Source organism: Echiichthys vipera, assembly GCF_963691815.1.
Source record: "Echiichthys vipera genome assembly, chromosome: 20".
Lineage (NCBI taxonomy): Eukaryota > Metazoa > Chordata > Actinopteri > Perciformes > Trachinidae > Echiichthys > Echiichthys vipera.
Genome location: NC_139845.1, coordinates 1,913,148 through 1,937,939, shown reverse-complemented (window position 1 = coordinate 1,937,939; position 24,792 = coordinate 1,913,148). Strand labels below are relative to the sequence as shown.

General features: G+C 48.4%; 1 protein-coding gene across 1 annotated transcript in view; it reads right to left on the bottom strand.

The window, feature by feature from the left end:
- Positions 1-24,792, bottom strand: part of trhde.1 (thyrotropin releasing hormone degrading enzyme, tandem duplicate 1) — a gene marked incomplete at both ends in the record, with an annotated part of 161,576 nt that overhangs the window by 34,131 nt on the left and 102,653 nt on the right. Inside the window, 3 exons of the mRNA XM_083935349.1 lie at positions 2,862-2,927; positions 4,418-4,555; positions 20,227-20,340. Of these exons, the coding sequence (XP_083791475.1) occupies positions 2,862-2,927; positions 4,418-4,555; positions 20,227-20,340 (318 nt within the window). The remainder of the gene's footprint in view (positions 1-2,861; positions 2,928-4,417; positions 4,556-20,226; positions 20,341-24,792) is intronic.

Below are 24,792 nucleotides of genomic sequence, written 5' to 3'. Positions count from 1 at the left end.
TTGTGTTCGCCGCTGTGACGTTCCTCAGACATTAACAGTAACAAACGTGAAGCATCAGGGCGCCAGTCAGCAGCCACACGCAGCCGAGGGATAAATAATGCAGCGCGCTGTCACCAACACCGCTGTTGTCCTACTCCGCTGCGTCTCTCGGCGGTTTGAGTCAACGAGGCGAATTCATGACTGTTGTGTTTCCACATTCAAACCTCCACACACAAAAACACGTGTCCCCTCAAATGCACTTCTCGTCTCACGTCTTCGCACGACTGCCAGCGCCGCCTTTCTCCGCCACGGATCCATTTATTGAATCCTACTTTGAACTTGTCCCGGAGTCGAACCGCGACGGAGCTGAAAACCTAATTCGGAGGAACAGACGGCACCTCATTAAACTCAGATTGATTTTGGTTTGTTTGTTCATGTTCTGCTGTCGCACCGCAAACGACCCTACACCTCTGAAACCCAGTGTGTTCGGGGGGGCGATGATTCAAATCAACTTTATTGTCAGTGCAGAGAAGTGTGCAGGCGATGAAATGCAGTTTAGGGCGCCCTCCCACTGTGCGTCCGTCCCGTGCCCCGTGCTTTAGGGTCCTTGTCCCCCCTCCAGGCCCGTTTGTACTCACACTACCTGGGCCTCGGAGAATGCTTCTTGCTGCCTATACGTCATCACGCCGTAACACGTCACACGCATTGATGACGTCATGGCGATGCGTGGCTTTGTTTCCAGATCTTTCCGTAGACCTCGGAGTTTTTGTGCGTCTTGTCGACTGTTTTTGAATCTTTTCATCGACCAAATCTGCAGTAAACACTCCACCTCCGCATCACACCAACGTGAACCTTTCACCGCCATTGTTTGAAATGTCCGCGCATGGTCCCTCCTTCTTTTTTCTACGTCCCAACAGGCGCACAGGAAATGACCTCAGAACCGCCGTAGGCCTCGTGCTCGTACACGTGCGCACGCTCGTGCTCGTACACGTGCAAACGTGCTTTACAAAAGCCCACCTCTCCCAAACGGGCCTTGGACGGCAAGCGTGCTGCAGTTATGCATGGAGTGGGTGCACTCACACTGGTCAAACGCACTAGGCTTTAGCCGAAAAACCTGTTTTGACCCGTTGCGGAGGGACAGTGTGAGTGCGCCCTTAATGTCCAACCAGAGGAGCAAAGAGCAGTGCTGTGCAGAGTACTTGCACATGTATAGGTATATATATATATATATATAGATACACACTGAAGAGTTCGGGATGCATTATTAACATACATATTCAATAATTAAAAAGGTGCACTTGTGTATATTTTATTGTTTCTTTCCAGCATCTTTCTTTTGGACCTGGGTCCAGATTTAATGACCCGCCCACAGAGTTCGAGAGGGAGAATTTGTCGCATTGTGACCGTGAAATTAGCCTCCTGAGTCCGTCCTGATCCCTGAGCTCCATTGGGTTTCACTCTCAGATCAGTTTGGTGACGTTTGAGCAGCAACCGAACCAATCAGCGTTGGTTTAGAGGTGGATTTAAATGAAACGAGAAGAGACTGTTGAGTGTAAACAACATGGAGGCTTCCACAGGTTCATGACCTTTAACCTCCAATAAAATAAAAACTAGCCCCTCCCCCTCAGTGTTGTCATGGAGATATGATCTAAACACACAGACTAGAATGTTCTTTTGTCCTTAAACAGGTTTAATGATGCTGTGTAAACGGCCTGTTTAACATGGGGCTCAATGAGAAACTGCTCTGTTATGAAACCTGACCCTTGTGGACACTCAGAGAACTGCAGTTCTGATCGATCATCTGATGCTACGTCAAATTTCACACGTTTCTGTCATTTGTGTCGCCAGCCGCAATTTGGTGTCTATTCGCGTCCTTCCATTGACTTTGTTTGTATGTGCGTCGCCCAATTTGCGTAAAACACAACCGGTGTGAACAAGAAGAAACACCAAGTTACAACCGACTTTGCTTGAGACCAGGTGTGAGCCCCTGAATACCCAAAGTCCGTCCTCTGAGGGCGCACTCACACTGTACTACCGCACCGCGCCAAAACCGTTTTTTCGGGTCAAGCCTAGTGCGTTTGACCAGTGTGAGTGCAACCGCTCCGCGCATAACTGCGACCAGCTGGCCGTCCACGGCCCGTTTGAGAGAGGTGGGCTTTTGTAAAGCACGGTTGCACGTGTACGAGCGTGCGCACGTGTACGAGCACGAGGCCTACGGCGGTTCTGAGGTCATTTCCTGTGCGCCTGTTGGGACGTAGAGAAAAGAAGGAGGGACCATGCGCGGACATTTCAAACAATGGCGGTGAAAGGTTCACGTTGGTGTGATGTGGAGGTGGAGTGTTTACTGCAGATTTGGTCGATGAAAAGATTCAAAAACAGTCGACAAGACGCACAAAAACTCCGAGGTCTACGGAAAGATCTGGAAACAAAGCCACGCATCGCCATGACGTCATCAATGCGTGTGACGTGTTACGGCGTGATGACGTATAGGCAGCAAGAAGCATTCTCCGAGGCCCAGGTAGTGTGAGTACAAACGGGCCTGGAGGGGGGGACAAGGACCCTAAAGCCCGGGGCGCGGTGCGGAGGCACAGTGGGAGGGCGCCCTGAGAATCAAAACTTCAACTTTTGTAGAAGTGTCTGTGCTCAGCTTTAATTCAGGTCGCTCAGTGGATCGTAATATCTTTTGACAGCAGAAAAAACTGAAGCCCCTGAAGCCAAACCCCCGCGTCCTCTGCCCATCTGTACACTCGCTTCGCTCCAAACAGTCAGACACACACGACTTCTGCCTGAATCCAGCTGACAAACCATTTTAAAGCCAAACACCAGCCCTCCCTGTTGTCCTCTGTGAACACAGCTGGACCTGCGGGACGACGTGAACTTACGTTGAGTCCTTTCTGGAACAGCGTCTGTCCCATCACGTTAGCCAGCATCCGGATCAACGCCGCCCCCTACAGACAGCACAAAGAAACACACTGTCAAACACGGTAACACGTGGACACATGCGCTCAGTTGGTAACGTAATCCATTCATTCTTGAGCTTTTGAGTACACCTGAGGACCTTTGACATGCAAACTCCTGCCATTGACCAATCACAAAGCCCCTTTCACACATGCAGCCTAACCCTGAAATGTGTAATGTGGGTCCGATGTCTGGCTCTAAACCGCAAGAGTAATGAACGATCATAGTTCTTAAAACGCCGTTTTAAAGGACCCAGAACCAGAACTAGATCTGTTCGGTCCAATACCACCTTGTGTGTGAACGAGGCTTTAAAAGATAATCCAAAAAGGAGGAAGCTATCATGTTAGCCACCGAGCTAGCTCAACCCCCCAAACTACCTCCGTAAGCCATTTTGGCTAAAGTTTTACTGGCTAGCTAGCTGTTAGCTCACAAGGCACAGCAGCATGCCAAGTAATCCTCAAGTGTCGCCATATTTCTTTAAAGCAACCATGTGGTTTTTATTTAACCTTCATAATATATTTCCAAGACCCTTGTGATGGTTCATCAACTTGCAATAAGTTTCATGAGACATCTGTTGAATCCTGACGGAGTCTTTATCTCTTTCACCGGCACAATGCAACTTCTGATTTCAGGTCGACACCATGGACTATAAAAAATGGACGTAGCGTCTCCGTCAGGTCCGTTCTCTCAACTTGATCCAATCGTCCTCGCCTACAGGAGTCTCCATCTTGTCAGACTTTGACTCCGCCTCATTTCCTCTGACCAAAAAAGGGCATGTATGTGACGTTGGGGGGAGGGGCGCACGTCCATCTAGCTGACATTTACCTCCGAGGAGAAGTGAGGGCCAGAGGCTAGCTGTCACTCAAGAGGCCACGCCCCTAATTATTCATAAACTTTAACCTCCAATAAAATAAAAACTAGCCCCTCCCCCTCAGTGTTGTCATGGAGATATGAGCTAAACACACAGACTAGAATGTTCTTTTGTCCTTAAACAGGTTTAATGATGCTGTGTAAACGGCCTGTTTAACATCGGGGTCAATGAGAAACTGCTCTGTTGTGAAACCTGCCCCTAGTGGACACTCAGAGAACTGACGCTGACGGAGCTTCCTGATTGGATCAAACAGGAAGTGGCTGTGATGGGGGTAGTTAGACACCAGTGCACAAAAAAAACTACAACATATCGGCTGCTTTACGGCGAACGTCACCGCGTCTGTGTTTACTGTGTTGATGAAACTGAACCGAAGAAAGCAAAGGTTCGTCAGAGGACTCCGAGGGCGGACGAGGACCACTATTGGTCCAGCGTTGACTCACTGGAGTGAACTAACGGAGGAAGAGGGATTTACCACCAATGGAAACTCGGCTCTCATGCTGACGGACGACTAGGAAGAACTTTTACGGACAGTAGTCGAAGAATATACTGTTTCCCGAGAGCAAATCCTACATGTTGTTGCTTTAACCGCTTCAGGAGGACAGTACTTACTTTTTTATAGGCGATCCAGTCAAAGACCCGGTCGATGTCCGTCGCCTGCTCCACTTCCTGGGAGATCGGGTGGGAGGAGCTGAGGCCGTCCAATAGCATCACCTCGTGGAGGACGTCAGTCAGGAAGCGTTGCTTCTCCTGAAAATACACAGAGAATGTGTCCGTCACTTTTGGGGACACTGGATATTCTTTCTCTGGAGGCTGACCACAACACTTCACCCCTCGATGTTCAACCAACCCTTAACCAGATCCCAAACCTGATTCTAACCACTTAACCACGCCATGGTCAACCAACCCTTAACCAGATCACAGACCTAACTTTAACCACGACCTGGGTTGTCGTCATAAGATAAGTGAGTCCCCACAATGTTGGAAGCTCTGTTCAGGAGTGGATAAAAGGTCAACAGTTGATGCTCCATAAAAGGTGTTTATATCATCTGAAAGTTGGGAACATGAAGATTATCTCATCTCATCTTCAGCCTCTGATCCTGGGTCGGGTCTCGGGCGCAGCAGCTCCAGCAGGGGACCCCAAACTTCCCTTTCCCGGGCCACATTAACCAGCTCTAACTGGGGGATCCTGAGGCGTTCCCAGGCCAGTGTGGAGATCTAATCTCTCCACCTGGTCCTGGGTCTTCCCCGAGGCCTCCTCCCAGCTGGACGTGCCTGGAACACCTCCCTAGGGAGGCGCCCAGGGTTCATCCTTACCAGATGATCCTGAACCACCTCAACTGGCTCCTTTCAACACAAAGGAGCAGCGGCTCTACTCCGAGTTCCTCACGGATGCTGAACTTCTCCCCCTCTCTCTAAGGGAGACTCCAGCCCCCCTCCTGAGGAAACACATTTCAAACCCATTTTCCTACAGATATCTTGAGGTCAGAGGTCACGCTACCTCTTTGAAAAGGTCCATGCCAGTTCCCCCTGCTCCAAACTTTAGCGTAACTTATTTAGCTCCCTCCCAGACGAGCTGTCCTCATTAAGGGCGCACTCCCACTGTCCGTCTGTAACGTGCCCCAGCACGTTTCATGGCTAAAGTCTGGTTCCTTTGACCAGTGTGAGTGCAACCGTACCACGTCTAGGAGCGGCACGCTTGCGGTCCACGGCCCGTTTGGGAGAGGCGGGCTTTAGTAAAGCACGTTTGCACGTGTACGAGCACGAGCGTGCGCACGTGTACGAGCACGAGGCCTACGGCGGTTCTGAGGTCATTTCCTGTGCGCCTGTTGGGACGTAGAAAAAAGAAGGAGGGACCATACGCGGACATTTCAAACAATGGCGGTGAAAGGTTCACGTTGGTGTGATGCGGAGGTGGAGTGTTTACTGCAGATTTGGTCGATGAAAAGATTCAAAAACAGTCGACAAGACGCACAAAAACTCTGAGGTCTACGGAAAGATGTGGAAACAAAGCCACGCATCGCCATGACGTCATCAATGCGTGTGATGTGTTACGGCGTGATGACGTATAGGCAGCAAGAAGCATTCTCCGAGGCCCAGGTAGTGTGAGTACAAACGGGCCTGGAGGGGGGGACAAGGACCCTAAAGCACGGGGCACGGGACGGAGGCACAGTGGGAGGGCGCCCTGAGAGGCCTAAGTTTAGTTGTGTAATTAAAGCGTTTAATCCTTGTTTCTTGTAATATTTACTTCTCCTCATCCACTACTTTCCTCTCATTCCTTCTTTTTCCCATTTTCCTTATTCTGTCTGTTCCTCTTCCTCTCCTCTTCTCTCATTACTCTTCTTCCTCCCTCCTCACTTCTCCTCCTTTGAATAGACATCTGCAAACATGTCGAGCTGTAATGAGCACCGTCTAAAATACCCCTGGGATCAGGCTAAATCCGGAGAAGTGCGGCTCTGTCTAATTCATGGATTACAGAGTTTACTATAGAGATTTGGTTTTAATGAACCTCCATCTTGTTAAAGCCGCAGAACTGTTGGTTTGTTAAGTTCGTGACGGTAATGAACTAAATTTTTCTATTTCATTAACAGTATCTGCTGGGATCTGGCTAATTCCTGGACCAATCTCAGTGTAATTCATGGATTTAAGTTGTTTATTAAGCAGGTTTGGTTCCAATGAATGGGCCTCCACTTAAAGCTGCATTCTCTCTAATGTCCAGCAGGAGGAGACTCCACTTAAAGCTGCATTCTCTCTAATGTCCAGCAGGAGGAGACTCCACTTAAAGCTGCATTCTCTCTAATGTCCAGCAGGAGGAGACTCCACTTAAAGCTGCATTCTCTCTAATGTCCAGCAGGAGGAGACTCCACTTAAAGCTGCATTCTCTCTAATGTCCAGCAGGAGGAGACTCCACTTAAAGCAGCGTTCTCTCTAATGTCCAGCAGGAGGAGACTCCACTTAAAGCTGCATTCTCTCTAATATCCAGCAGGGGAAGACTCCACTTAAAGCTGCATTCTCTCTAATGTCCAGCAGGAGGAGACTCCACTTAAAGCTGCATTCTCTCTAATGTCCAGCAGGAGGAGACTCCACTTAAAGCTGCATTCTCTCTAATGTCCAGCAGGAGGAGACTCCACTTAAAGCTGCATTCTCTCTAATGTCCAGCAGGAGGAGACTCCACTTAAAGCTGCATTCTCTCTAATGTCCAGCAGGAGGAGACTCCACTTAAAGCTGTATTCTCTCTAATGTCCAGCAGGAGGAGACTCCACTTAAAGCTGCATTCTCTCTAATGTCCAGCAGGGGGAGACTCCACTTAAAGCTGCATTCTCTCTAATGTCCAGCAGGAGGAGACTCCACTTAAAGCTGCATTCTCTCTAATGTCCAGCAGGAGGAGACTCCACTTAAAGCTGCATTCTCTCTAATGTCCAGCAGGAGGAGACTCCACTTAAAGCTGCATTCTCTCTAATGTCCAGCAGGAGGAGACTCCACTTAAAGCTGCATTCTCTCTAATGTCCAGCAGGGGGAGACTCCACTTAAAGCTGCATTCTCTCTAATGTCCAGCAGGGGGAGACTCCACTTAAAGCTGCAGTCTCTCTAATGTCGATGTTGTACCCTCAGCATTAAAACGTGACGCTAAGCCGTCCTGACGTGAGGAGTTGAGCGTGTTTGTTCTGTGCCATGAAAGCAAAGAGATGTGTTTATGCAACATCAGTGTTTCTTCAAGCATCTGCTTCTTCTCTTGGCAGGTGTTTGTCTTGGCACGCTTCCTCTTTTTCCGTACAGTAATTACGACACATAACGCAAAATACAGTGAATTTTAATGGAAGGTAACAAAACGGGTGTAATGTGTCTACGGTAGTTCAATCAAGATGTGTCTGGCGGTTCTGGTTCGGATGCGTCCTAACAATCTAATTTGCAAAGTAGTGGAACGTCCTGTGTGTTGACTCGTTTAATGACCCGTGTACAAGCAACTGCTACAGATGTTTGGGCTCCAGTATTTAGGTTTTGTCCAGAGGAGGAGGGGGACACCTTTTACAGGTTATGGTGGTTTGAATTAGACCAATACACACATCTTATCTCTCATATCCGTTCACCTGTGCAGCAACAATGTGCACAAGGGCCACACACACACACACACACACACACACACACACACACACACACACACACACACACACACACACACACACACACACACACACACACACACACACACACACACAGATTATTTAAAAATATTCTAATCTAAGGCACTCCCACTGTGCCTCTGTACCGTGCCCAAACAGGTTTCAAGGCTAAAGTCTGGTTCCTTTGACCAGTGTGAGTGCAACCGTACCACGTCTAGGAGCGGCACGCTTGCCGTCCACAGCCCGTTTGGGAGAGGTGGGCTTTAGTAAAGCACGTTTGCACGTGTACGAGCACGAGCGTGCGCACGTGTACGAGCACGAGGCCTACGGCGGCTCTGAGGTCATTTCCTGTGCGCCTGTTGGGACGTAGAAAAAAGAAGGAGGGACCATTCGCGGACATTTCAAACAATGGCGGTGAAAGGTTCACGTTGGTGTGATGCGGAGGTGGAGTGTTTACTGCAGATTTGGTCGATGAAAAGATTCAAAAACAGTCGACAAGACGCACAAAAACTCTGAGGTCTACGGAAAGATCTGGAAACAAAGCCACGCATCGCCATGACGTCATCAATGCGTGTGACGTGTTACGGCGTGATGACGTATAGGCAGCAAGAAGCATTCTCCGAGGCCCAGGTAGAGTGAGTACAAACGGGCCTGGAGGGGGGGACAAGGACCCTAAAGCACGAGGCATGGGACGGAGGCACAGTGGGAGGGCGCCCTCACTGTCCCCACTCTCAACCCTCTGTCACCTTCCATTGTTAATTGAGTTCTTGTAGCGACTGATTGCAATTATTAAACATATATGTTATCTTTATTGTTGATATGTTGATGGTTTATGAAGTAAAACTTGACCCCAAATATGTCCCAGGACCAGAGGGTCACACAAGTGAGGACCTTACAGGGGTTAAATACCCGCGTGCTGCTCTTATATTGTTTTATTTCTGCGTGCATTTTGGTCAAACATGATCTTTAAATCTCAAAGCACTGAGTTGGTCTTTGCAGTTGCATAAAAAGAAGTCTTTTGTAGCCTTCTGCAGGACTGAGCTCTTCCGTAGTCCTCTACTCACTGAGCCCAGAACATAGAATTAGCATTAGAGTGCATCTTTTTGTTTGCATGCAATGGGCCGTTGGTGTGTTGCCGTTACACGTCTCCCAGCCCCCGCGGCCTTGATTGTCACACACTCTCACACTGAGAGGGCCTTTGAAAAACATGACGTACAAATTCTGTGTGGAGCCCAAACACAGCACTTCATTTTCTTAGTTTTGGTGATCTTGATGCACAGAAGTGAAGCCCACAATGTAAACTGATGAAAGACTGGAGAGTGACAAAAAAAGCCTTTTTAATGTGCTCATTTACACTCACCAACAAAACTCCACAGTGTCTTTTAGAGGCAAAAATCTACGGGGAATGAAAATCAATGCCTGTAATATTCAGCCAGGGTCAGCGCGGAGGCTGGGTGCATCAGGAACACACAACAAGTTCACTGTTTTACCCTTTCCCCACCAAAGTTAGTGTGTAAATGCAGGTTTTGTAAATGTGGAAAACTCATTAAAACAGGAGAGAGAATAGGAGAGAGAGTATGCCTTTCTGTTTCCTCTCGTGGTCACAGGGTTAATAAACAGCAGAAAGCAGCACGGCAACGTTACGGAGGTTACTTTCCATTTTTTATATCTGCTACAACATTTCAGTCTGGAACCTCTCAGTTCGTTTTGCGTTATGGTGCAAAGCAACGTGCCTGGATGCAACGTGCTTGGACTCAACGTGCCTGGATGCAACGTGCTTGGACTCAACGTGCCTGGATGCAACGTGCTTGGACACAACGTGCGTGGACACAACATGCCTGGACGCAACTTGACAGACCTACAACGTCTGTCCTACAATGTCTAACTTACAACGTGCAACGTGCCTGGATGCAACGTGCCTGGACGCAACGTGCATGGACGCACCTACAACCAATCAGAGCAAATGGACAGCAGTACTTAGTTTTTATATCTGTTACAAGATTTCAGTCTGGAACCTCTCAGTTCATTTTGCGTTATCAACGGTGCAGAGCAACGTGCTTGGAGGCAACGTGCCCGGACGCAACATGCCTGGACGCAACTTGACAGAACTGCAGCAAGGACCCTAAAGCACGGGGCACGGGACAGACGGACAGTGGGAGGGCGCCTTCACTGTCCACACTCTCTACCCTCTGTCACCTTCACCACCAAAAAGTCACACTTCCGTTGTTAATTGGGATCCTAATAAAGAAATAAACACAGTTCTGCAGATTTGTGCAGGTTCGTTCAGACCAACAGAGAGGAGCAAAAGTTAGAGTTGGAGAAAAAAAGCATCATTTTGCATCATGCAAAGAGGTAAAAAAATGATCGTCCAACCTGGTTTCATGTCTCCCTCACTACCTGTGTCTACTGCAGACGCTTTAGTCCTTTGAATAAATGCAGATTGTACCTTTCCCACTCAAGACAAAAGGGGATTTGGATTAACACAACAGAAGGGGGCAAGAAGCACAGACAGTGGATTGAATCTTATTGGTTAGACTACCTGTGGCAAACCAATTGCAAAAACTTCTTGGAGCACACCCACTTTGCGTGCTTTATAAGTGTGTGTAAACCTGAAAAAGTCTTTGTTAGGGCAGCGTCTCGTCTGCCGAACCCTAGGAAGAAGAAAAGCTTCTGCGGTCACCGAGCCGCGGATCGCCACGGACGTTAGAGATGACGCACATCAACAGAGAGAGTTCCCAACAGATCCGTCTGATGCGTGCGAGTGGAAAATCCGCGCACGAGATCCAGCAGCATTTCGCCAGCCTGGGCATTAAAGTGTCGCTGAGGACCGTGAGGTATCACTTCAAGGAGAGGCCGCCGCGCCGCTCCTGTCCCAGGAAACTGCACCAGTGAGTAGCCTCAGCTGTGAGGTTTTTTATTATGATTTTATTTCAACCCAGTGAGATTTTAAAAACCTCTTTTTCGATGGAGTCCTGGCCAAGATGCAGCAAACGTTACAGTTACGATAAACAGGCAACAAATAAAATGATAAAAAACACTGAGAAGTAAAGGAGGTCGCCTCGAGTGCTCTCAGTCTGGATTTTAAAGCATCCACAGAAATAATTTCAGCTCATTTCCAGTGTTTGTGCAGCTTGTTCCAGATAGAAGGAGCAGAGTAGATGAAAGCCTTTCACCAGTTCTGTGCGGGCAAATGGATCAGACAGCAACAACTGATCATTTGAACGCAACCCACTTCTGCGTGTGATTACATTACAGATGTTAGGCAGTAGCCGAGGCACGGCCTTGTAAACAAAAGTGCACCAGTGTCCCGGCCTCCTGGTGACAAAGGGCGCCCTCCCACTGTGCGTCCGTCCCGCGCCCCGTGCTTTAGGGTCCTTGTCCCCCCCTCCAGGCCCGTTTGTACTCACACTACCTGGGCCTCGGAGAATGCTTCTTGCTGCCTATACGTCATCACGCCGTAACACGTCACACGTATTGATGACGTCATCGCGATGCGTGGCTTTGTTTCCAGATCTTTCCGTAGACCTCGGAGTTTTTGTGCGTCTTGTCGACTGTTTTTGAATCTTTTCATCGACCAAATCTGCAGTAAACACTCCACCTCCGCATCACACCAACGTGAACCTTTCACCGCCATTGTTGTTGTTGTTAAATGTCCGCGCATGGTCCCTCCTTCTTTTTTCTACGTCCCAACAGGCGCACAGGAAATTACGTCAGAACCGCCGTAGGCCTCGTGCTCGTACATGTGCAAACGTGCTTTACAAAAGCCCACCTCTCCCAAACGGGCCGTGGACGGCCAGCTGGCCGCAGTTATTCGCGGAGCGGTTGCACTCACACTGGTGAAACGCACTAGGCTTTACCCGAAAAACCGGTTTTGGCGCGGTGCGGAAGGACAGTGTGAGTGCGCCCAAAGATGAGCCAGGGTTCTCCTCTGTGTTTGTGTCCCTTTGTCTGATGTGTTTTTCTCCCTTGACCTCCGCAGTAACATCCTGACCGCCATCGACGAGGTGACAAAGAGCGGCAAGATGAAGGCTCAAGCTCTACGGCACAAAATCGAGGCGGATTTTGGCGTTCAGCTGAGCCTGACCAGCGTGCGCCGCGCCCGCAGGAACCTCGGGTGGAAATTTGGAAAGACCCTCTTCTGTCCGATCACAAAAGAACTCAACAAAGCGGCGAGGCTGAGGCAAGCGCTTCAGTGGCTGGAGTCTGGGGAGACGTGGCACGACGTGCTGTTCACGGACGTAACGGCGGTGACTCTGGAGCACCACACCCGGTTGAGCTTCTGCAGGAAGGGTCATCTCGTCGCCAGACCACAGCCCAAAAACCCCTTCAAGCTCCATATCTGGGGAATGATTTCCCGACTGGGTGCAGGTCCGATGGTCATCTTCGAGGGAAGCATGGACAGACATTACTTTGAGAACGCCATCATCAAGGAAATCGCAGCGCCGTACATAAGGGAACGCTTTGGGTCGCGCCACCGCTTCTTCCAGGACAACGATCCGAAGCACACCGCCGCCGCGACTTGCATCGCATCTGAGGGGATCAACTGGGTGAGGACGCCGCCAGAGTCGCCGGATCTGAACCCCGTCAAGCTCGTTTGGCAGACGATGAAAGACTTTATCCGAAAGGAGGTGAAGCCTCGCACAAGGCAGGAGCTCGTCCGAGCCGTGGAGGTCTTTTGGGACACGAAACTGACCCCGGAGCTCTGTAACGAGGTGATTACAGGTCTGTCAGAGGTGCAGAGACTGATCGTGAAGAACAACGGGGGGCCTGGTGGGAAGTGAGCGTAACCCAAACACAAATATTCCCCTTCATGTGTCGTCATTTGATCTTGCTTCAAAATGAGATTTTAAAAAAATAAACAAAGTAAACTCTATATTTGAATTTCTCTGTGACTTGTTTTCCTTTCTAACACAATCCAACGCTCGCCGTGTGTCCGTGTGTGAGCTCCGTTCTCTATTTAAATGGTGATCAGCCCTTTGAAAAGGTGACTGATTTGCATATTTTCACCCCTCCAGCTTGAATGGGAGGTAGAGAGGTGGAATAATTTGTCTATTCAGCTGCTTAATGACCAGCAAACACAGATTCAAACACAAAACCACTTTAGAAAAACGTGTCCTTTGTGTCTCTGCTCAGTTCGTATGAATCAGAATCAACAAATGAATGTGTCAAAAATGAGTTAAAGCTCGCTTTCATGCATCTGCATCATTGTTCTGTTTAATTCTTTGTGTATTGGGGGCGATTAGAGACTGAGGGCGCCCTCCCACTGTGCGTCCGCCCCGTGCCCCGTGCTTTAGGGTCCTTGTCCCCCCCTCCAGGCCTGTTTGTACTCACACTACCTGGGCCTCGGAGAATGCTTCTTGCTGCCTATACGTCATCACGCCGTAACACGTCACACGCATTGATGACATCATGGCGATGCGTGGCTTTGTTTCCAGATCTTTCCGTAGACCTCAGAGTTTTTGTGCGTCTTGTCGACTGTTTTTGAATCTTTTCATCGACCAAATCTGCAGTAAACACTCCACCTCCGCATCACACCAACGTGAACCTTTCACCGCCATTGTTTGAAATGTCCGCGCATGGTACCTCCTTCTTTTTTCTACGTCCCAACAGGCGCACAGGAAATGACCTCAGAACCGCCGTAGGCCTCGTGCTCGTACACGTGCTCACGCTCGTGCTCGTACACGTGCAAACGTGCTTTACTAAAGCCCACCTCTCCCAAACGGGCCGTGGACGGCAAGCGTGCCGCTCCTAGACGTGGTACGCTTGCACTCACACTGGTCAAAGGAACCAGACTTTAGCCGTGAAACATGCTTGGGCACGGTACGGAAGGACGGCCCCCGAGGCGACATCGCGTCATTTACATTGATTCTGAACGGCAGCTTGACGCTTTCATCGCCTCCATCGCTTTTGGTGTGAACGCACGGTGACGGTTGTGCTGCGTTCACTTGTAATCTGAAATCTGGAACTTCTAACTTCTAAAATCAGGCTTGTAGTACGGGCAGACGTGTGTGAGTGCGTGTGTGTGTGTGTGCGCGTGTGTGTATGTGTGTGTGTGTGTGTGTGTGTGTGTGTGTATTTACAGGGTTGCCAAAAAATCTAATGTTGGCAAGTATGCAAAGGAGCATATTTAACTTCAAGTAGACCTTTATGAGTCTCCGGGGAGGCGATCGGTTGTGCAGAAGTGTTAACAATAAAAACACAAGGTCCATTCAATACAACCTATAACAAATAAAGACAAAGTACCCAGCATGGTGCGAGCGTATTAGGTCCAGACGAAGCATTTTCCACTCTTCCAACACTTTGTACGAACCCTGCAAACCAGGCGCTGTGGTGAAAACGCCACCGTCGGTCCTAGCGTGTACTTGAATGTGTGTGTTTGGACTGCGGTAAGCTAGGTAACTGGATGCCAGCCGGCTGGCAGCCAGAGAGCCGCGGGGACGGCACACGAACTCAAGTGTGCGTCAGATAAACGGTTTGTTTTGATATGAGTCCTTTCTGAGCCGACAGCCGCGGATCTGACTGATTCTGGGGTGTTTTTCCTGGACTGATCCCTCCTCAAAGGATCCGGCTAACTCCTGGGTGAAGGCAGACTGCTGCTTTCATTACACACACACACACACACACACACACACACACACACACACACACACACACACACAGGTAATCATACTGGATCAGGGGAGTCAGCTGCAAATTACACAATGAGTTAATTCGTTAAAAGCCGTGTTTGGATGGAAGCAGAGTATCTGGGTGAGGACTCGAACCGAAATGAGACATCAGTTCTAATTAACAGCTACTTTAAGTCACCTGGAGAGAGAGAGGGGGGGGGGGGGTCCATCTGGTCCGTATGGCCGCAACGAAGCAGATGGACCCACATGTGGAGGACGGCTAATGGGCCCACAGTCAGTGTAAACACACACACACACACACAGATGGAGGGACGGGGCTGCGTTCAGGAGCAGCTGCTGCTGAACTTTAAAAACGTCTGCTCGTCTCCGCCCTTCATCCTCCTTCACTGCCGCCCCGTCACTCCTCCGCTCTCCTCCCTCCATCCATCCTCGGCTGTCATTCGCACTTGTCAGGATGACGGACGCCTCTCTCTCTCTCTCTCTCTCTCTCTCTCTCTCTCTCTCTCTCTCTCTCTCTCTCTCTCTCTCTCTCTCTCTCTCTCTCTCTCTCTCTCTCTCTCTCTCTCTCTCTCTCTCTCTCTCTCTCTCTCTCTCTCTCTCTCTCTCTCTCTCTCTCTCTCTCTCTCTCTCTCTCTCTCTCTCTCTCTCTCTCTCTCTCTCTCTCTCTCTCTCTCTCTCTCTCGGCGTGCTAGCTTTCACGCTGAATGCTTATTTACTTCCCTGACAGGTGTCGCACATCAAACCCAGTTTAGGTCGACGGTTTGATGACTTCATAAAACGACGAGCCGTCATTGCCACAGGACAGATGAGTCATTATTTCAGCAGATCGACACTCGGGCAGAACATGACTCCCTGTAATGTCTCTCTCTTTGGTGTCACAGATTCACCGGGGAACGCTCTGAACCTGCGGAGAGTTGGTTTCCCCCTCACCTCCTTCAGTTTTTTATTATCCCGTTGAAAGGAGCCAGTTGAGGTGGTTCAGGATCATCTGGTAAGGATGAACCCTGGGCGCCTCCCTAGGGAGGTGTTCCAGGCACGTCCAGCTGGGAGGAGGCCTCGGGGAAGACCCAGGACCAGGTGGAGAGATTAGATCTCCACACTGGCCTGGGAACGCCTCAGGATCCCCCAGTTAGAGCTGGTTAATGTGGCCCAGCACGTTTCACGGCTAAAGTCTGGTTCCTTTGACCAGTGTGAGTGCAACCGTACCGCGCCTAGGAGCGGCACGCTTGTCGACCACGGCCCGTTTGGGAGAGGTGGGCTTTAGTAAAGCACGTTTGCACGTGTACGAGCACGAGCGTGCGCACGTGTACGAGCACGAGGGCTACGGCGGCTCTGAGGTCATTTCCTGTGCGCCTGTTGGGACATAGAAAAAAGAAGGAGGGACCATGCGCGGACATTTCAAACAATGGCGGTGAAAGGTTCACGTTGGTGTGATGCGGAGGTGGAGTGTTTACTGCAGATTTGGTCGATGAAAAGATTCAAAAACAGTCGACAAGACGCACAAAAACTCAGAGGTCTACGGAAAGATCTGGAAACAAAGCCACGCATCGCCATGACGTCATCAATGCGTGTGACGTGTTACGGCGTGATGACGTATGGGCAGCAAGAAGCATTCTCCGAGGCCCAGGTAGTGTGAGTACAAACGGGCCTGGAGGGGGGGACAAGGACCCTAAAGCACGGTGGTTTTGCATCTATTTTAGTCCTTTTACCTTTATAAATCGTCGTTTTGTTTCTCTCTGTGGTCATTTTACATCTATTTTTAATCAGAAACATAATTTCATCATCATGTTCTGTCACAAAGCTTAAATACATGTTGTTATGAGCTGCTGGCACATTTGTCTCTTCAGTGAGGACGGCGTTTTCAAATCCTCACACTCTGGGACCCGGTTTCTAAAGATCCTGTTTCCAGGCCCCGATAACTCCGGCTGCTGTGGACGGACGACTGAACCAGACTTGCTTTTGTACGGGGGAATCTTTGGGTCTGTGTAAATCATGAATACGTCACAGAGCGTGGTCTTTACCTGCTCTGTAAAGCGTCCTGAGACCTGCTGCTCAGCTCCTGCAGCAGCTCTTTTCTCTCTGTTGTATAAACTTTACATACGGACGGTTACGAAAGCATCTGGACGTACACGGTGTTCACAAGAAGGAAGTTAAAAGTGTCTTTGTGAGGAGGAGGAGGAGGAGGAGGAGGAGGAGGACGTCCCGACCCCTGAACTCTTCCACCTCCTTCCTCTCGCACGGATCGATGCCATCCCTTCTTTCTCTCAAAGCGTTTCCCTGCAGATGAAACTGCAAACAAACAAACTGCTGCGGCGACTCGGCTCAAAATGAATTAGTCCTCAAATTTGCTCCTCTTCCTCCTCCTCCTCCTCTTCCTCCTCCTGCAGAACTTTAACTTACAACACACACACACACACACACACACACACACACTTCTCGCTGCTTTGTTTCGCAGTGATTCCCTTCCAGTAGAGAAGCGTGTTCCACCCAAACACCTTATCTGCTGCGCACACACGCGTCTGCCTCCGAGCGACACAGCGCTCCTTTAAACCCCTGTTCCTGCCGTTCTGCCCGACCGGACGCTTTAATGGAAACAAAGTGTTTCTCCAATAACGATGAAGCCGTCTGCGCCCTGATGAAGTCGCTTATTTATAATGCAGGTTTTTATTTAAAGAGAGAGAGAGAGAGAGAGAGAGAGAGAGAGAGAGAGAGAGAGAGAGAGAGAGAGAGAGAGAGAGAGAGAGAGAGAGAGAGAGAGAGAGAGGAGCCCAGACGCAGACGAGGAAATTAAGTTCTCCAGCGTTACAATCTATCACTCAGCCAATCAGGTCGCTTTAAGAGATACGGGACTCTAACAAACCAGATTTAGGGATTTGAAGGGCGACTCAGCGCTGACGTGCATCTTTTTGTGATATTTTTGCATCTATTTTTAGACATTTTGCATCTTTTTGTGGTGGTTTTGCATCTATTTTTAGTCATTTTGCATCTTTTTGTGGTGGTTTTGCATCTATTTTTAGTCATTTTGCATCTTTTTGTGCTGGTTTTGCATCTATTTTTAGTCATTTTGCATCTTTTTGTGGTGGTTTTGCATCTATTTTTAGTCATTTTACATCTTTTTGTGGTGGTTTTGCATCTATTTTTAGTCATTTTGCATCTTTTTGTGGTAGTTTTGCATGTATTTTTAGTCATTTTGCATCTTTTTGTGGTGGTTTTGCATCTATTTTGAATCATTTTGCATCTTTTTGTGGTGGTTTTGCATCTATTTTTAGTCATTTTGCATATTTTTGTGCTGGTTTTGCATCTATTTTTTGTCATTTTGCATCTTTTTGTGGTGGTTTGCATCCATTTTTAGTCATTTTGCATCTTTTTGTGGTGGTTTTGCATCTATTTTTAGTCATTTTGCATCTTTTTGTGGTGGTTTTGCATCTATTTTTAGTAATTTTGCATCTTTTTGTGCTGGTTTTGCATCTATTTTTAGTCATTTTGCATCTTTTTGTGGTGGTTCTGCATCTATTTTAGTCATTTTCATTTTGCATCTTTTTGTGGTAGTTTTGCATCTATTTTTAGTCATTTTGCATCTTTTTGTGCTGGTTTTGCATCTATTTTTAGTCATTTTGCATCTTTTTGTGGTAGTTTTGCATCTATTTTTAGTCATTTTGCATCTTTTTTTGGATGTTTTGCATCTTTTTTTGGATGTTTTGCATCTTTTTGCATCTGTTTTTAGTCATTTTGCATCTTTTTGTAGTAGTTAGCATCTATTTTAGTCCTTTTACGTTTGTAAGTGGTCGTTTTGTTTCTCTCTGTGGTCATTTTACATCTATTCTTAATCATAATCTTCATCATTTCATCATCATGTTCTGTCATAAAGCGTAAATACATGTTATTATGAGCTGCTGGCACATTTGTGTTGTGATACTGGAGAGGAGGAATAAAACCGGCTTCAACACGAGCGTGAACAAAACAAACACGGCACACTTCATCTGAAGAGTGGACACAAAGGAAAGAGCGACGCCGCGGCTCTCAGGGGAGCGCCTCTTACTCTGTTAGGAGGGTTCATGAGTGGGGCCGCAGCTCTTCAGCAGCACGGCCCGCCCCTCGTGCACGCTCAGCAGAGAGCACGTGTGTGTTTGCATGTGTTTGGGCGGGTCGCTGCAGCAGCTCCACACAACACGTTCTCACCTCTGCCCCTCCTCCTGTTCAGGCTGAAGAGAGCCGCACGCGTCCCTGAGCGGCGCCGACGCGTTCAAACAGAGACAAGAGCTTTCTGAGACACGAGTGTGTGTTTGGCAAATGCAGTAGAAACAAAATGGAAACACACAGAACGAATGATGGAAACAGGACTCCTGCTGCAGCTGTGGGCTAATGTTTGACTTGACTTCTCGACTAATAACCAGCTACGAACACAACAGCTGTTTCCATGACGATAATAACAGCTTTGAACGGACGACAGAGCAGGAATGAGACCGACTCCGACTTCAGCTCAACACAAACACAACAGCAGCAAAGTCAGTTAAAGACAGTTTACATTTCAGGCCGTTCACTTTCTCAGGGTGTCAGACGCCGACGGTCTGTCTCAGCTCTCCGTGTTTGGCGCCGCCCAACGTGTTCTCATGAACAGGTCTGGATATGCAGGACAGGACCAGAAGTGTAACAACGCACAAAGAACAACGTTACGGGACTGATTTCAGGGCGCCCTCCCACTGTGCCTCCGCACCGTGCCCCGTGCTTTAGGGTCCTTGTCCCCCCCCTCCAGGCCCGTTTGTACTCACACTACCTGGGCCTCGGAGAATGCTTCTTGCTGCCTATACGTCATCACGTCGTAACACGTCACACGCATTGATGACGTCATGGCGATGCGTGGCTTTGTTTCCAGATCTTTCCGTAGACCTCGGAGTTTTTGTGCGTCTTGTCGACTGTTTTTGAATCTTTTCATCGACCAAATCTGCAGTAAACACTCCACCTCCGCATCACACCAACGTGAACCTTTCACCGCCATTGTTTTAAATATCCGCGCATGGTCCCTCCTTCTTTTTTCTACGTCCCAACAGGCGCACAGGAAATGACCTCAGAACCGCCGTAGGCCTCGTGCTCGTACACGTGCGCACGCTCGTGCTCATACATGTGCAAACGTGCTTTACTAAAGCCCACCTCTCCCAAACGGGCCGCTCCTAGACGCGGTACGGTTGCACTCACACTGGTCAAAGGAACCAGACTTTAACCGTGGAACGTGCTCGGGCACACACACACACACACACACACACACACACCCTCATGTTTATGTGCTGGAGACAGAGACAGCAGGTCAAAAGGTCCAAGTCCAACAAACTGACCTGAACCGATGGGAAACAAATACACCTCCAAACAGATAATATGAAATATTCATAGACACCAGAGAACAATCAATAATAATCTTCCCCGCTCATAAACCGAGACTAACCCAACGAGAGGAGCTGTTATTTAACGACACAAATATATAGAATGACATATTCTGGTAATTCGACTGGGAGACGGACAGAGAGAGCTGTTTTTATGACTCAGGTTCTCTCTTCTCTACCTGTGATGTGTTTCCTGTCCCGACAATTTTGAATAAAACCTCATGTCTGACCCGACGGAGATGAATGAACTAAGGAAACACACATTGAGAACACAGAGCTGTGGTTTTGATACTCACCATGTTCCACTTCGGGAAGAGGAAGTCGGTGCCGACGTACTCGAAGAAATGAGCGAAACCTTCTTTCAACCAGACGTCCTCCCACCACACCGGGGTCACCAGGTCACCGAACCACTGCAACACACAAACAAGAGTTAAGGGATGGTTAAGTTTAGGCAACTAAAGGTGACGGTTGAGTTTAGATGATCAAAGGTTCAGAAAGTTGAGATTCAGCGTATTTGTGGTTTTCAGAAACGTAAAATGCTTCAACGATGTGTTCTGGCGGCCGGATTAAAACTATAATATACTGTATATATATGAGTAAATACTATAAATACTAAAATTGTGACCTCATGGTGGCACAAGAGGACAAGTCAGATGTCACCAAAGTCCGTAGGATTCATCCTCTGGGGAACACGAATGTTTGAACTATGTTTGATGGTTTGAAGAGTTGAGGAGATATTTCAGAGCAGAGTGGGAACGACAGAGCCACCGTTAGCATTAATTCATTCATTCATCCTCAAGCGCTTGTCCCTGTCGGGGTCACGGGGGGCTGGAGCCGATCCCAGCTGACATCGGGCGTGAGGCGGGGTCCACCCTGGACAGGACGCCAGTCTATCACAGGACACATAGAGACGAACAGAGACAGACAACCATTCACACCTACGGGTGATTTAGAGTCATCAATGAACCCAACACCTGCACGTCTTTGGACTGTGGGAGGAAACCGGAGAACCCGGAGAAAACCCACGCAGACACGGGGAGAACATGCTCCACACAGAAGGGCCCCAGCCGGGATTCAAACCAGGAACCCTCCTGTCGTTAGCATCGCTAAAATTCAAAATGCAACGACGGCCACCGACTAAACACTTTCACTGCAGAAATTCTGGTGACGATTAAAAACAGAGAGTCGAAGTAAACCCAGCGCGGAGGACTCCCGAAGGACTGACGGTCTCCACCTGAAGACAACATCTGTCCTGGGCCGACAGGACGGAGCAGATCTTGTTCCTCAGCATCACCGGAGGGGCAATCGGCAGTGTCGAGTGTGACAAAGGGCCAGCGCTCATTTATATGGTGCTCAACCACCTGAACGGACTGCTGAGCCTGTTCCCAGGGCGCCCCAGAGCCTCGTCAGGGTGAAGCAACAGTGCAGCACGTAGGAGATGGACTGAGCCTCCCTGATAGAGAAGTGTACGGTCACCGGAGCGATGCAGTTGGACCCTCGGCTGTTTCCTGGCAACGCAGGTTGAGTGAAAACATTGTGACGCTTGGGGAACAAACGCGGGTCCCTGCCAGCTTTGTTTGCTGAGTCTGAGCGGTCCCTTTAAAGCTGCGGCTGCAGAGCGGATGGCAGTCGATCTTAAAAACTCAATTTTTACCTCTAAACTCCCTTTAAAGCGTCATTAAAGCAGCAGAGACGGGGCTCGAACCGCCGCTCTGTCAGCGCGTTCTGCAGATCTGGCAGCGCTCAGTGTTCCTGCAATAAATCGTCCTTCAACTGATCAAAGACTGTATGTAAAGTGGGGTGTTTGTGTGTGTGTGTGTGTGTGTGTGTGTGTGTGTGTGTGTGTGTGTGTGTGTGTGTGTGTGTGTGTGTGTGTGTGTGTGTGTGGTGTTTAGGTCCTATTTGCATCACTTCATCCTGCAGTCGGAACAAGTCAGCTTTAATTAGATCCCTCAAAGTCACAAGTCCGTCCACATGAAATACAAAACCACAACCACAACAACAACAACAATAACACCACTGACAGCAACGCCTATAACAACATCAACAACAATGCCACCAATACTACCACCAACAACATCACCAGAACAACGCCGATAACAACACCAACAATACCAGCACCAACACCAACAACAACAACACTAACAACACCACAAACAACACCACCAACACCTACCACACCACTGACAACACCAACAACAACAACACCACAAACAACACCACCAACAACAACAACACCACAAACAACACCACCAACAACACCACCAACTCCAACCACACCACTGACAACAACACCAACAACAACAACACCAACCACACCACTGACAACAACACCAACAACATCAACAACAACACCACTGGCAACAACGCCTATAACAACACCAGCACCACCGATGACAACACATATAACAACACCAACAACACCAGCACCACCGACAACACCAACAATACCAGCAACACCACCAACAACAACAACAACACCAACAACGCCACCACCACCACTGCCGACACCAACAACACCACCACAGACAACAACACCTATAACAACACCAACAACCACTGACAGCAACACCACCAACAACACCAACAACACTGACAGCAACACCACCAACACTGACAGCAACACCACCGACAACACCTATAACAACACCAACAACCACTGACAGCAACACCACCAACAACACCACCAACACTGACAGCAACACCACCGACAACACCTATAACAACACCAACAACAACACCGCCACTAACAACACCAGCCACAACACCGGCAACAACGCCACCAGCACCAACAACAACATCAACAACACCAACACCACAGACAACAACGCCACCACCAACAACAACTATAACAACACCAACAACAAAACCACCATCATCAACAACTACACTAACAACAACGGCACCACCAGGAAAAACAACAACAACACGACCAACACCACCACCATCAACAATGCCTATAATAACACCAACACCACCTACTACAACAGCGGCTTGTGAACCATTAGAGTAACTGGGTCCAAACCACAGAGCATCAGAAATGATGTTTGTTTCTAAAGTGAAGGAGAATCAGTCGCCGTAAAGTGTGTGTGTGTGTGCGTGTGTGTGCGTGTGTGTGCGTGCGTGCGTGCGTGCGTGCGTGCGTGTGTGCGTGTGCGCGTGTGTGTGTGTGTACAGTAGCAGGTGGTGCTGACGCTGTGAAACATTTCCTTTTTGAAGGTAAGTTGTAAAATTCAAAGCAGAAACAGAAAAATCTGATTAGAAACGAATCAAACAGCTTTGCCTTTGCGAGACTTTCACCGCAGCGAACCTCACACACGCTTTAAAACATGTATAAATAAAATCCTGTTTAACTTTTTATGTGGGAAAACCATGTTTCACTTAATATGGATCATAATTCACTCAGAGGAGGAGACGGAAAACACGCGTCTGGGGACAAACTTTGATGGATACAAGCAGAAGAAACCTGTGTTTTTATCATTTAATGTTATAATTATTATTATTATAATTATTCAGTGGGCTTTAACGTATACCCCGTGTTCTGTTTCGTCTATTTTGATGATTATTATTTTCATTTAAATCTCAGTTTTACTTTTATTATTAAAATGTGTTTTATTTTCAATGAATTACGACCTTTTATCCCTGTTTTTATGTTCATTTCGTGTCTGTTTTCCTTTATTGTGAAGCACATTTCTTGCATCAAAGTTGCTATAAAAACAAAAAAACGATTATATTCGGGTTAAGGGCGTACCCCGGGTTCTTAAACACCATGGAAACACCGTACCTCGGGCAACAGACCTGGAGAAATCTTATAGTTTCCCGATTATTCCCAAGTAAACAGCGCAACAGGGTGCCTCGTCTGCGGATGCTCCCCACTCCGCGGCGGTTGCTTTTGACCCGGAAATAGAATAAACCAGGAAGCAACAGCACCAAAACCAACAATACTAGAGCGTTACCTTTAAACCGAGGGAGCAAGAAACATCACTACCAAGAATAGAGCGCCACCTGCTGTACCGGAGGAAAAGTTACTCCGTCATTTTCCGACTCAGCCCCCGCTCAACCTGCATTTTCGCATTACTGACGTGCATGGAAACGCACTGAGTGAGGGGGTTTGGTGCTTTTTTCCAGATCTTTCTCAGAGGCTCAACTGATTTTCAGGACGTAGACCACAGCTTTAAAAGGGAACCTTTCTTTGCAGCAACGTTTCTTGGTAAGGCCTGAGATAGAAGAAGGGATATTTGGTTTCAAAGATGGAGCTGTATAATACTGTGTATTTTGAATGTAATGTATAATGTGATAGTGTCTTATAAACCAATGAGGGTCGGGCAGGACGCAAAAAACTAAATAAAAATAACATGAAATGAAAACACGAGTCCTTAAATAAAGCAGACAAACCCCAAACTCCAAACTCCAGACGCATACTTAAAGTTTGATTTTGTCGCCCCCTGTGGACAAAAGTGGAAGTGTTCCCACATGCACCAGTGTCTTAGGGCGCACTCAAACTGTCCATCCGTACCGTGCCGAAACAGGTTTCACGGCTAAAGTCTGGTTCCTTTGACCAGTGTGAGTGCAACCGTACCACGTCTAGGAGCGGCACGCTTGCCGTCCACGGCCCGTTTGGGAGAGGTGGGCTTTAGTAAAGCACGTTTGCACGTGTACGAGCACGAGCGTGCGCACGTGTACGGGCACGAGGCCTACGGCGGTTCTGAGGTCATTTCCTGTGCGCCTGTTGGGACGTAGAAAAAAGAAGGAGGGACCATGCGCGGACATTTCAAACAATGGCGGTGAAAGGTTCACGTTGGTGTGATGCGGAGGTGGAGTGTTTACTGCAGATTTGGTCGATGAAAAGATTCAAAAACAGT